We start from the raw sequence: 14,371 nt of genomic DNA on the forward strand, positions 1-14,371 counted from the left end.
TTCCCCAAAATCACAGAAAAGAGAGAGCAAATTATTATCTCAATTACTTGTCACTTAATACGATACATTTTATAATTCCCTAATATTTTGCTTAAAAAAGAAGCTTTGACGGGTGCCAGAGAAATCGCAGAGCGCTAAATGGGGGTAAGATCCTTAAGTGCATCAATATAAATTGTACACAACTTAAAGCTGAAGTGATTTCTGTGGCATCCCTGTAAGCGACGCTGAAAAAAAATGTTGCACAACGGAAAATTGTAAGAATTAATAGACTTCTTGAATAGCTAATAATCCGAGCTCTACAAAAAGTTATTTTCTTTTCTCCATTAAAAAATTACTAGTCGTGATGAACAAGAAACTGAATAAAATTTTATTTTGAAGCTGACTTTGTTAGCACATCGGTGGGACTTAAACGCCTTACCAAGTCAATAACCTCAATAGAACATGTTAAAAATTAATGGTAAGCTGACATTATAAACCGCTTGCAGCATCTGCCAAAGTCTCAGATTAACACATCGGAGATTACTCAACCTACTTGTGTTCGTAATGAGACGATTTCTACAAAATAGTTATTCAACGAGTGTAATCCCATTATGAAATACTTCCCAATGGCTGTCAAATCCAGTTGAGCACCTGGCTGCCCAGGCAGGCGACTTGGGATTGACAAAGTCCGTTCTCAAAAAGGGGTCATGGCATGCAAGGAGCCAGGCCGTTTACGGTAAATGGTATTCCATGCGCCCATCTATCAGCGGCACATTTCAGCTAAATCCCCCGAATCGAACTAGAACAGATCGCCTGGCCCAGTTTCGCCGGGCACAAAGGAGTTGAGATGCGTCGACCAGTCGGAGAACCTCATCTTTTGTGGGTTGCACCAGAACCCGACACTTGTTCTGAAAGATTGACCCATTTCGCCAGCGAACCTGTTTCCATTCCGATGAACCGATGGCCAGGCGGGATTCTAGCCTGGCTCCGACTGGATGGCATGAATATGCGCGGCGGCCAAAGTTATCGACGGCCTGGCCAAAACATGAATTAATTTGGCCCGGGTGCCATGGAACGGCTGCCTCGACCGCATCGCCATCGTCTGTCTAACGGTGCACTCGAATATTGGCCAGAGATTCGCCTGGCGAATGGGCACGCGGCAATTTGGGCCACGGTCCACGCAGGTTTTTCCACTTTTCGGCGGGCTGAAACTGGGCCTCGAGATCGAGTCAAGGTGGACGGGCGAGGCGAATCCGACCTGACCTGCTCCAAAAAAGCGAGGACTCCGTTTTGATTGCGGGGACATGTTGCATGAGAGTGGGATGGGTGTCATGCATGTGAACCGCAACTGGCTACAAGTTAAGTCGAAGTAAGTAATGATAATCTTATAAAATCTTACTTTAAATAGCAATCCCACAGTGACTTCATCTTATTAATTAACGCGCAATTTAAACGTAAAAACTAATTTTTATTGTCATTAAACTGTATTAAATTTATCAATTCTTAAAAAATGTTACAATTTTTTGATTCTGGTTATCTTAGCTTATGTTTTTTTTCACAACCAGGGAGTGAAAAGTGTCTTAGTCCTAATACGTAAGTATATTTACAATCCATGTATGTACTGAAAATAATATTTATTTAGCAGATTTATTTAGTTTATTTATTAATATTATTTAGCATATAAAACAGGAGAGAAGTTGCAGTTCTGATGTTTTCATTTTAATTTTTAAAAAATACAAATGTGGGAAGTGTACAAAAAAAGGAATAGATTCGTTTTTTAATTATATTAAAATCTGTAAATATTTTACTCCCATCTTTTTTAGTCACCTATTTTCAGAAATCTATAAAGCAAACATCCTTCTTAAAGCGGTGGCTTCTTTGCGAAAGGGAAGAGTTATTTAGTTAGCAAACGCCATGTGACTTCTCTTGACTTAAGCGTGGCAAATTGGCATCATTAGTGTCGTACTTAGGATCACCAGACTGCTGCCTAAGCCAAACTTTTGGCTAATCCACTTTAGCTGCCAGTCGTCGTCAGTCGTCGGCTGTCAGCACTTTTGTTTGGCTTGGGCCAACTGCACGCATGCGCAGAAGCCAAAACAAAACTGGCCACTGCACCGGCAACTTTTGCCATATGCCCATCTCTTTCTCCAGCTGATTCTCTATCTCTTTCTCGGTCTTCGCATCTTAAGCTTGGCTTTGGGGGTCTTCAAATTGGCCTGCCGCAGTTAGTCTCGTTATTGACTTCGCGCACTCCGGTCGCTGCCTCGGCTGCTGAGTTTTCCACACCATTTTCTCGGCTGGAAAATGCAAATTACGAACGAACGAAAGTGTTGTCGCCTACTGAAGAATAGGAACGTGACCGAGTCATTGGGAAAATAAGCAGAATTTGTACTTTGATTGCGGGGCTGGCGAAGAAAGTCTTGCATCGCTTAAATCGAGACCAACATTTAGCAATTTAAGATCTGTCAAGTGTAAAGTGATTTTTATTAGATGAATAATGTGTCACGGAAAGGCCAAAGAAGGTAAGCTGTTATACGTGATATAGGCATATGACTGTTGGGAAGCTCTGTGGATTTTTAAAGTGCTGTATTTAGGGCAATTATTTCTGTTCCTTCCTGTTAAATCTATGTGCTGATCCTAATTACCCGAAGAACAACATTCTCTCGGCCCAGAATGGCGAACAAAAACTGGACAGGGACTTCAGGTGTCTGCGTTGACAACCATAAAAGCCTTGTTAGCAGAGCGGCGTACGCTTATTCGATTAGCGGGATTTACGACCAACTTGGTCGGTAGCTTCTTGGGCTTCCATGGCCACGACACTCGAATCAAGATCGACAGGCCATTTTTCCTGCTAAACTCGTTCAGGTTACCCACTTATGTATGTACCACCGGGCTTTGTCCGCTGGCCGCAATTGTTGTCCGCGCGCTTCTTTCTAGGAGGGATCTCGGCTTTTCTAGCAATTATTTTCAGATTTTCTCCTCGACGATGGGGCTGCGTGACAGGTCCGCGGTTCAGAAACTGGAGCATCGATGCGCAGTTTATTTCAGCTGCGATGCAACTTGTTTCCACTTCTGAAGGTGGGTCACAGCCATAACTCCTCGACTGGATCCCCGATGCACAGACTCACAGACACGTCTGTTCTGCGATGGATATAATCGTGCGTTGAGCCATTTCCAATCACCAGTTTACCGCTAGCGAACAATCTCTTTATCGGGACGCTAGAATGTGCTAATGAACCATTCTAATGCACTACAGCATCGGTTCAATTGTCGGTCTTATAACAGTAGGCAGTCCGTCAATGTCTCAAATTGTATAAATATCTTTGAGTGCCAATTATACATCCAGCTAAGAAGAGGGCTTAAAGAATTTCTCTCAATCTTCTTGAAACTTTATTATGTATTATTATTAATGTAATGGTCAGCTTACATAGGTACAATGTGGTATTTAATGTCATTAAATGGTATATATTTATCTTCTGTAGTATCCAAAGTAAATAATAATTAGGAAGGTTATGCAAATCAATTTTATGTATTTTCTAAGCGATGGTTACAAATGATCAAAAGATTATAGGGAAAGATCAGAAGTGCAAATACTACATTAAACTCCAAGTTAATACCAGTATCCAATGGCTTTTGGTTTTTTTCCAGTGCGCCCATATCGGCAATTATAACCCCGCTGGGGCGTCCAGATAGACAATCCATCCAAAAATAGAAACAATTACCTTAATCCACAGTCAGAAGCAGCTAGCCCTTAATCAAGCTAGCGGCCTTAATGGTCAGTGGCATCGCACCTCGCAATTATGAATAGCAATAAAGAAAATCTATTTTCTCGTACCCACCGAGAAGTGCAAACTTTCCCCACAAGCGCGATAAATGACAAGAAACCAATTATCTCTGGCCAGGCAAGAATTATGATCTTATCTTGGAGGAGAAGGAACGGCACTGGGCCACAAAGAGCACAGTTAGCCAACAATCAGATGGTGTCAATGCGGGTACTTAATGGCTACCGTTTGTTGGGTTTGTAAAGATCAGGCTGCGGAAAGCTGACCCACAAAGCACGCGCCATTTGAACTCGGCTCAGCTGACCAAAGTAAATTAAAGCTATTTAGCACCCACAACAGCGAGAAGAACGCTGTTGAAAGGGCCAATTAAAACATCGACCAGTGCCATAAAACATTTCGAGCTGCGAAGAATTTCCATCAGAATTTTCATGAAGGTCTAAACAGGGGCCTTAAGCCATGGACTGTGGCCATGTGGTATGCAAATGCAAATGCTTATGGCAATTTATGGCGCAGAGTTTATGAGCAGCGCCTCGCGTCACGCTTTTTGGGCAATTTCTTTGTCGGATTTCATTATCTACACCGTAATGCGCCTCACCTGCTCCTTATGGGCAGCATTACAAGGGGCATTGTTCGGTAAAGTGTCCATAACGCCCCCTGTCCAAAAGATGTTCATGCCTAGCCCCAATTTATCAGGAGTTTGTGATACATATAAGAAAACTTTTTTTGCATAACTGAAGGTGATACTCATTGGTAATTACTTAATACACAATTATTATAATACTTTAAAAGAAGCTTAAGAACTACCAACATTTTAATGTTCTTAACCAAAACTTCAGTTTTTTCTGGGAGATTTAGGAGGACCACTGAAGATAGACTAATAATTCCATTTATATTATGTATTTCTTTCCATTTACACTACCCGAATACTAATAATTGCAATTGTTCATGATCAGGTCTTAAGTTTCCTAAAGATGTTTTCTGATAGATACAGGAGTTCCTCCGAAGAAAGTCATAAAAGTAAGGAAAACGGGAGACAATATAAACCAGGAAATTCACTAACTTAATGCCAATTATATAAAACGAAAACATAACGAGTGTTTAACATCTTAATGAGTGACCTAGGATTGCCAATCCACACCTCTAAGGGTCAGTGGTCGTGATCTTGGTCAAGTCACGTAGCCAGATCGTAAAGCAAAGTGTCCGAGTTCCTGTGCAAATTTTACAAAGGGGATAAAATGCGCGAAATTAATTTCTTTTTAACCACCCGCTGGTATCAAAACCAAACCACTCCGGCTCGTGAAAAGTGAATCGCTATTGTCTGATGGCTGGGTTATGGAGCGGGAGGCGAGAAATGGCGTAATGAGTAGCACAATGTGACAATTGTCGTGTATTTTTCAAGACTCATTTCGGATTCGGGCTCGTGACGCAACTGCCAGGCGGCTAATGAATGAATGGCTGGAGTCTCATGGAGCAGGGCACTCCGAAAGGGAAAATATCTCTGAGCCGCGATTCTACAAAGAAAGTCTAGCAGAGCGATTATGTCTGGGCCAAGACAGCGAAAGTCATGAAACTTTAATTGCGCAATGTTTTTGTGTAAATGATTTGAATAATTTGCAGAACTTGTCCACTCGGGCTGCTCGCTGCACTGGGGGAAATGGTTCTCAGTCCGGCTTTTCATTCTTTATAGCCATGTTGGGGGAGTACTTGGGCGGCAGCGTTTTCTCTCAGTGCCTGCGCATGTCAGATACGCAATGCTGGGCACAAGACGAGCGCGAAGGAATCAAGCGTATCTCGGAGCACCCAACTTCTTCTCCAACCCTCCGGTTGTATCTCTGCTCTATCTGTATCTTCAAGCTTGCCTGCGTTCGCCGGGCCGGCGCTGAGCAAAAATACGACTAATTTCTGAAATAGCTGCCACTGCAGATACAAGAAACTCAAGAAACCTTTAAAACAGACACCGAAAACAGAAACAAAACTACAGCTAAACACAGCCTGGTAAATTGAATAGAGAAAGTGATGATCACGGTAGTATGATGTTATTTGTTAAATAAATCACATCACCCATCAACACCACCCCGTCGAATGCGTATGCGTATGGGTGCAGCTAACGGCTTAACTCAGCAAATTAAAATTCTCCTAAAAGTAAAAGCTCGAAACGCACAAAAGAAAATTCTACCCATAGAGGTAAACATGCATAAAACCGTTGGAAAGAAAATGAAAATGTAAAGGTTCGGGTTCTTTGCATTGAAATCGAAACTCAGGTTCTTCACTATCAGCTGTCAGGCATCTTATTCAACCGTTTCCCCCTTGAGATCCATAAAAACGGAACCAGACTCAGGTCGAAGGGTCTAGCAACCCCATAAAAGTAGTAAAAGCTTTCTGGACAGGCTCTATACAATAAAGGGAAATTAGTTCGCTTTGCATTTCTTATTGTCTCACATGGACCACATTTAATTACTTGTTACTGTTAACTCGTGAATAAACAGAGTTCGAAAAAGTTGTCAACACTCGAGAAGCGAGCACATGCCGATCAAAGGCCATCAAAATTAAAATCTAAAATGGAAAATGGAAAGTTTGATGTAAACAGACAGATAGATCTTTACGGCGGCTGGCTCAAAAGATTTTATTAGTAAAACGGAAACGGAGTTTTTAATTGAAATCATCTTGAATTACGAGCGGCGGTAATGTGCTACAGGTTGATTTCATTATAGAGGCCCAGGCATAGATCATAAAACATATCATGCATATCACTACCCACTATGCATAATACAATCTATATAAAAACAGCCTGAAGTTTTTGTCTAATTCTAATTTGCACTTTTAAAATGCAAATTTAAGATCAACCATATAATGGCTTTGCATGCATGTGAATTATTACGTTTATTACCATGAGCTAGTCTTCCTCGGGGCTTTTTTATTCTTCATTCTTGACCAAGCTATTCTGAATTTCCAACTGCGCCCAAGCGATTTCTGCTCGCCTCGAAGTGAAAAATTAAATGCATTTTACGATGGAGCGAAAGAGGCCGCGGGCAGCTCCAATTATCGTAAGTCTTGACCACGGTCATTGATTTCGAAAATGCCTTCCCTGCTCTGCAGCCCGGTGGCTTCCCTTCCCCTCCAAAATCCCCTAATCCGTCACAGCTTCTGCGCTTGCGCAAATGGCAAAACCTGGGCCACCGGCATTTCGGAGACCCACTCGAAGTCGCGACACAGGCTTTAATTGCAATTTACCCGTCGGTGCTTCATTTGTGGGAGACTGACATTGGTTTTTCAAAACTCCATGGTGCATTGCCCAAATAACTTTGCGACATTCAAATGGTTCGTATGCAAATGACAAACCAAACACATAATGCTCCACATATTGGGCAAGTTATGATGGCAGTCGAAAGGCCAGGCATTCGTCTTCTTCGATTTGGCCAAAGAAAAACAGTTTGGCCATCATCAAATTCCGTATTCCCAATCCCAAACACCATATTCCGCGATACAAAGTCAGCTATGGTGGGGCATTCTCATTGTGCCCCTACTGCCCACTTACGCCAGAGATGATATTGTTGTGAGTCCGCTCTTTCTTTCTTTTTTCCACTGACTCTTTTTCCATCCAACTTCTTCGACGTTTTGAGCCCGTTTCAGTCGCCGTGTGGCATTCAACGAACTCGGACGGATCGCCCGGTTTCGGAGCCCAGTTACAGCACTTGGATATATATTTGGATTACCAAAAGTCGGACCTGAAGTCGACCGGATTGGGCGGTGTTTTGTGGTGTCGATGATGTGGTGCAGTGGAGTTGAAGTTCAATAAGGCACAAGTAAATGGCATTTTGAAATTGGCCCATTCGAATGTGTGTGTCTTGTGTGTGGCATTTGCTAATTACCGCGAATATCTCTGCAGTGAAAGTATCTCATAGATATATAGATGCAGCTCCGACTATGTTGTGCGTTCGCGAATAGCCAACATTTTTCCGATACAACAATTGCATTTTAGTTTACAATTTATCAGACGAAACAGTGTAAAAACTGGAAGTCCGAAAAAACGAAAAACGATCATATATTATTAATAACGATTTTGCAATACCTTTTCCTACTCGTGAATGGACGATTACGGGGCCTGTGCCTTAATCTAATAATGCTAAAGTCTGTCGGTTTTTGGTTTTGCTTGCAGCTAATTAATGAGCCGGCTCCAGTGCGATGATTGAATGATGGCCCCAGTGGAGCACGCCATGCAACACCCATCCATGGTTTCCATATCCATTCCAAACCCTATGCAAAATGTGTGAGGCCGCGGCTCGTGTGATTCGCTAACATGCTGAAAATTAACGTACATTGCGCCTAAATGGATTGCATTCACCGCTAATTGACTACAAATTAAAAATTAGAAGAAAAAAACAAAAAAACTTAGGCAGTGAAACAGTGAATTGCAAACAGCGATTTGCATCCGCAGCTGCGGCATTTCGCGAGTGTTTAGCACGTCCAGCCCCCCAGGAGGAGGAGGATGGTCACCTGCAAGGTGGACTCCCAAACCGCGGTGGCTGTTCCCAAAATGAATCCGGTCCGGACCCGTGGAAAGCCCGCCGGCAGCAACAGCAATAGCAACTCTTCCGGCTTTCGGCTCCTGGACGGCGACCAGCTCGAAAACAATTCGAGTGTCAGCCGCAACTCGATCTACAAACTGAAGATCGATCTCATGTTCGACGATTCCAGGTGAGTTTTGGGTTTCGATTTCGGGGTGGTGAAACTTTGTAATTGCTAGCAAATTGCCTGGGGAGGTGTGTTTTTGGTTGGCCATTAGCCTCGCTCTCCATCTCTGGGCCAAATCAAATCAATTAGCCTCTCATTTCCACTGACCACCCAACACTTTCGTTCTCGAAACCGTAGACCAGACTCAAAGATTCAGATACAGAAACGAGCGGAGAGAGATATTTCGTTTACCGTTTGCCGCATTTCCATAACCAACGAAAAATACTGTTATTCGTAAATTAAAAACTATATTGTCCGATGGAAGAGATCGGGGGAACCTGAAGATAGAGCGACACTTGCTCTTTGAATAAAAATTCATCGTTGACACACATTCGCAGGCGGAGGAACTACTTAATTGATTGAGAAAGAAAACCAAGAGCTCCCCTCTCCAGACCCCACCAGTCCCAAACAACACTCCACTCATCTTCATTCCCATTCAAAACTCTCGACGGCCGAAAGACGTTCTATGGAAATAAGCATTTCCGATTTTATGTCAACTAGCGGTAAACGGAATGGCTCGAATTGGGAACACCTTAAGCTGCATTTGGCTATTGGCCGCCGAAACGCCTCTATCCCAGCCACCTCTCTATATGTCTCCCCCTATCCCCAGTGTATCCCCCGGGTTCTGACCTCGTCAGCAGATTCAGGATGTGGCCAATTCGGCTTTCAGCCAACAAGTTCACAAGTATCAGATAGTCGAACTCAAACTTCGCTGCGAGTCGAATATGCTAATCTCAGTTTGCTTTTGCGTTAATCAGTCAAACTTTCACAAAAATGGAACCGTTTTGTCGTCTTAAGCACCAAGAGTGTTGACTGGCGAACGGCTAATAAAATAAAAAGTTGTATCCATCAAGTTTTTGATCTAATCGATGATCTAGATGACATTCTAAATTGTGTGGTTCAGAAAATCTAAATAGAGGTTAGTTATTCAAACTGTTGGTTTTTGGCTATAAAAATAGTATCGTATGGTATTTTATTACAAAATTTAATTTTACGAGTCAGGAAACTCCGTAGATATCATTAAAGTGTTCAGTTTGTGAAAGAACTTCTTGGGGAGCAGACCTGTGCTTTAAGTACTTAAACTAGCTTAGTAGATCCAATCGCTAAAGATTGATATATATAATAAGGTAATTAATATATTTAAAGAAACAGGTTTTATAGGTTATGTAAGACATATAACTATTGATGAAATGATGATGATCTTTCGTATCATATCTAAGTTGATACGCCCCGAAGGGAGAGAAATCGATAATTGCAATTTTCAATATCTATTTCACATTAGAAAATGTTTAAAGTGATACGTGTAAATTTACCCGTGAATAATGCGGTATGGCTTTGGAAATAATTTAGCTCCATGTCTAAAATGTATTCTATATCCCCACCTATCCAGATCCATGCGAAGCAGCCGCCTCGACGATCCCCGGGGATCGCATCGCACTCGCTCCATCATCATGTATGGGCGCAGTGAGTTGGCCAGCACATCGGGGGACACGCCCCGCTCCCTCAGCAGCTTCCTGCAGGAGAACGGGCAGTCGGCCAAGGTGCTGGCCGAGGCGGCCAAGAAGGACGTGCAGCGGATCAGCAACAGCGTGCAGGCCCAGATCGAGCAGATGTTCACGGACGTGGCCAAGGACGCGACCAGCAGCTTCGAGGTCACCTGCCTGGGCTCGCTGCCGCTGAAGGACAAGGTGACCAGTCTGCAGGGTCTGCAGGAGCCACTGCGGCAGCTGTATCTCAGTGAGGTCAACAATAAGGTAGGATTGGACCCTCTAAATTTGGAGTTATCTCCCTAACTAACTCTAAAACCCTCGATTATCAAGCACAAGCTCAACTCCGGATCGCTGGATATCTGTGCCACAGGTCTGAGGGTGAAGGTCAGCGCACTGGCCATCTCAAGTGGTGCGGGTGCTCCGGAGGAGAGCGAGGCCCTCATCACTCCCTTTCACAACATTGCCGTTTGGTCGGCGGTGAAGTTCGTCATATCGGATGATGATGGTGGCGCCGCCTTTTTGCCCCTGATCACCGATCCCGAGAACATTGACAAGACTGCCCTGTTCCAGCCACTGAGGTGAGTTACGTACTATAAAAAGATCAAGGAAAATCAATTCCTTATTTAAGGAAGATCTAGCAAGGGAAGTTCCTCAGTTATAAAATATTATTATCTAAAAACTGAGACGTGTTAAGTATATTAAAAGATCAAAGAAAGTCCCTATAAAAATCAAACCTTACAAACCTTGTAGATCGATCAAGTTTTGAAAGTACTAAGTCTTGATTTTATTTCGATTATGCAATAAAAATCTATAGTAATTAGACAATTTCCTACATTTTTCAAACTTTTTCTTTACTTTTGTTACCCAAAGGCAGAAAGTTTTGTTGAATTATTCGATATTGTTAATGGCTATTTTTCCACACCTACTCTGTAGCTCCAGCGAGAAGCTGGCGGTGGAGCACAGCATCCATGTGCACGCGCCCATCTTCGCGGTGGTCATGCGCTCGGCCAGTTCGCCCAAGGTGCTCGAGTGCCATGGATTCATCTGCAAGAGCACCGAGGACGCCATCGTGATTGCGGCCACTCTGTACCAGAGCCTGATGGCCCACGTCAGCACCAGTTCGAGGCGGAACACCCAGCGGAGGACTCCGCGCCAGCAGAACGGGGTCAGCTGCATTAGCATCGCCAGTAGTTCAGCCTTGGCCAGCTCGAACTATCTGTCCCGCTCCCAGATCATTCCCAGTGCGAGTGGGCGGCGCAGCTCCTTTCGCGGAAGCACCGGAGGGGGTGGTGGTGCTCCATCCCGATCTGGACGGAAGAAGAGGGTCTCCAATAGCTCCTTGAGCTCGCATAGTAATGTGATCAACGAGACTGCCGAGCTGGAAACCTCGACGGAAGAACGCAGGCGCAAGTCGCACAAGTCGAAGCGGGCTCCTCCGGTTCCCAGTACGGTTCCTGGTTCCGGAGCTCACCGCAACGGCGGCGGAGGAGGAGGACCGTCCCGGAGTGGCAGCATAGTGTGCGGCAATGGTCACGTGAACCGGCTGCACCAGAACGCTCATCCTGGCAAGAAGTCATCGGAACTACCTTCGGGATGTGGCGATGTGGCTCCCGCCAACGGAGACATCCTCACACGGGTAGCCATTCCCAGATCCGGCAGCTTTCTCAACACCGGAGGATTGACCCGATATAAATCCCGGGCAGCGAGACGCCATTCCGGCAAACTGGGAGGAGGAGGCGGCGGCGGAGGAGGGTGAGTATTGCCACCGAGCTGGGGGACAGATGCGCTGCATCTGGCCCTGGGCACGGGCGGCAGTCTTTTTGCAATTTGGGGGAGAAGGTTTGGCCTGGTTGATTGGCATCGCTTGAATTGTGCTTCTAGTTCCCCACTTGGTTTCAGCGAACTGTTTAACGAATTTCGCCTGCACGAGAACCTCCACTCGCTGGACGACATCCTGTACGCCATCATCGATGCCGACGGCATGTCCTTCAACGACCTGAAGCCCATCTACAAGGAGTTCCTGCTCAAGCTGGCCGTCACGCTCACCCAGGACGAGCTCTTCCAGCGCTCCAAGAACATCATGCGACGCCAAAAGAAGAAGAAACAGAAGCGCAAGGCCAGTGTGAATGGATCGCAGGTGGGTCATCTTGGCACATTTAATGTGGAGCAATAACTTTATATTTTCTATCGCCTCAAGAAGAAGACAAAGAGCAGCTTTTTCGGCACCAAGAGTCTGAAGAAGGTCTTCCAGCTGGGCCAGTTCCGCTCGTGCCGCGGCAAGTTGACCAAGCCGGCGGTGAAGGAGTCCACCATGGATAGCCAGCGGAAGCGTCAGATCAGTCCGCCCATCATCATAGGACCGCCCATCAGCCACAGCCACGCCCAGCAGCAGCACCAGCGGAATAGGGCGGCCACCAGCGGCTCCGATGTCTCCGTGGTGCGGAACGAGCACACCCAGGGACTCAACCGAAACAGCAGCAGTGGGTATGTTTCTGATATCACGTTGTAAAACTTAATAAATAATAATACATATGGCATGGGAAAAACATATAACATTGAAGCTTCATAGCTAGAAACATTATCCGCAATGAACAAAATTTAGACTTTTAGTCTTGAAACCTTTTTAATTTGTGGAGACTTTAATTCTTGACAGATTTCGTTTAGGATGTTACCTTATCAATGATTTCTTATCTCAGAAAAAATATAACTAACAGTTATAGGGGCCTGCATATTGGTTTATTTTTATATTGGTATTATTTTTTAAATTTCGAGCTGATAAAGCTTGAGTCTAAAGTAATTTTGCATGGGACATTTTCTTATCAATGCTATTTATATAAGTACAATTTTTAATAACAGTTACAAACTTTCGGTCCTTATAATTTTTATTGAATGCTACGTGTTTTTTAAATTTGCGGAGGCTAACAATTTATAAATAAATAACTAGTTTTATAGGGTTTTTTTAAGACCTTTCGGGGGTTACTTGGTAATCTCTTTTGGCGGAATTCGAATGGAACTTGTATCGATAGATAGTTAAATTCTACTCGAATTTTTTCCAAAGAGATTTCTGGTTTAACCCGTATTGTTTTTTATCTCAGTGAAAAAATAAATAACATTTAGCTAGTGTTAGTAATCTCCAAATCCCCCGCAGATACGTCTCCTGCTCGGAGTGCAGCTACGACTCCGAGTCCTGTGCCTGTGCCTCCGCCGATCGCTGCTACTGCAGCCTGCGCACGGAGCACCTGAACCACAAGCTGCGTCAGAAGAACGAGCGCAACATGGCCCTGGCCACGCCCACTCGGAAGCCCGCCAACGGAGGTGTCCTGCCCCAAAACGTGGCAGGCACCACCGGCACCAACCGGCACTCGCTGATCTCTTGCCGCTCCGACGACAAGTGCTACTGCTCCATGGTGGAGGAGGAGCCGCCGAGCTCGATAGAGCGGGATTCGGCCAACAACACGCACACGGAGACCACGACGTCTTGCGACTCGGACAGCTGTGTGAGCGCCAGCAAGTGCTACTGCAAGCGGACCCATCGCCGTCAGCGATCCTCGGCAGCGGCGGCCATCAGCGAGGACTCACTGTCGCAGCAGCAGCGCAAATCCCGGCCAGGAAACGCGGTAGCTGGAGCGGCACGCAAGGGCAAGCCCTCGGAGAAGCTGGGCCTGGACTACGAGCTCTTCAGCATCAGCGGAAGTGGACAGCCGGTGCAGCCCCACGAGGCACTCAGCGTGAAGAAGAGCGTGGAGGCGGCGGCGGTGTTCGCGGACATGAAGCTCAGCCAGACGACGGACATCAAGAGCCTGTGCCCGCCGAAGGGACCGGGATCACGGGTGGGCAATGGCAGCTGCCGATCGCACGCCTCCTCCAGGAGGTCCTCGTACCGCACCCGCGAGTCCTTCAGCACGGATCGCTTAAGCGGAGGACTGCCGCTTCCCATGCCCCTGGGCAAGGGTATGGGATTGGGCGGAGCGGGCGGCGGGAGCGCCGACAACCTGCTGGCCAACCTCAAGGCCATGGAGGCCAGGGCCGCCTCCATTCGCAGCAGCGCCAGCAGGAGCCGCATGGGCAGCTATCAGTCGATGCGGGCGGTTAGCGCCTCCCTGGAGGACTCGCTGGGGTACTTGCCATAGACCAGGATGTGGGATCCGACACTCGTTCCGTTACGATGTACATAGCTCATAAGATTACACCTAAAGGATATACTTATATACTCGTAAACCTATTATCCCTCGTAAGGCTTATGTTTCCCAAGACAATTGTCGCGCTTTTCATATTCAGGTGACTAATTATCTTGTGAAACGTAATCATGTGTAGCCCTAAGTACCTCCTATAGATCATCCAGTGTGACTTTATCTCTAAGATCCTATCCGTAGAAATCGAGGTGCAATA

At 45.4% G+C, this 14,371-nt stretch overlaps 1 protein-coding gene across 4 annotated transcripts; it reads left to right on the forward strand.

Moving 5' to 3' along the window:
• The first annotated feature begins 8,247 nt into the window (after positions 1-8,247).
• Positions 8,248-14,112, forward strand: LOC119560493. 4 transcript variants are annotated; one of them, XM_037873959.1, is made up of 7 exons: positions 8,248-8,456; positions 9,883-10,246; positions 10,313-10,560; positions 10,916-11,734; positions 11,822-12,119; positions 12,180-12,466; positions 13,131-14,112. In XM_037873959.1, the coding sequence occupies exons 1-7, from the start codon at positions 8,248-8,250 to the stop codon at positions 14,110-14,112; spliced, it is 3,207 nt and encodes a 1,068-aa protein (XP_037729887.1). The 4 variants fall into 4 exon arrangements, with proteins under 4 accessions (XP_037729887.1, XP_037729891.1, XP_037729888.1 ...); XM_037873963.1 differs by having other exon boundaries at positions 11,864-12,119; positions 12,180-12,484; XM_037873960.1 differs by having other exon boundaries at positions 11,864-12,119.
• The last annotated feature ends 259 nt before the right edge of the window (positions 14,113-14,371 follow it).

The sequence above is a fragment of the Drosophila subpulchrella genome, unplaced genomic scaffold (assembly GCF_014743375.2).
Source record: "Drosophila subpulchrella strain 33 F10 #4 breed RU33 unplaced genomic scaffold, RU_Dsub_v1.1 Primary Assembly Seq354, whole genome shotgun sequence".
NCBI classification, from domain to species: Eukaryota; Metazoa; Arthropoda; class Insecta; order Diptera; family Drosophilidae; genus Drosophila; species Drosophila subpulchrella.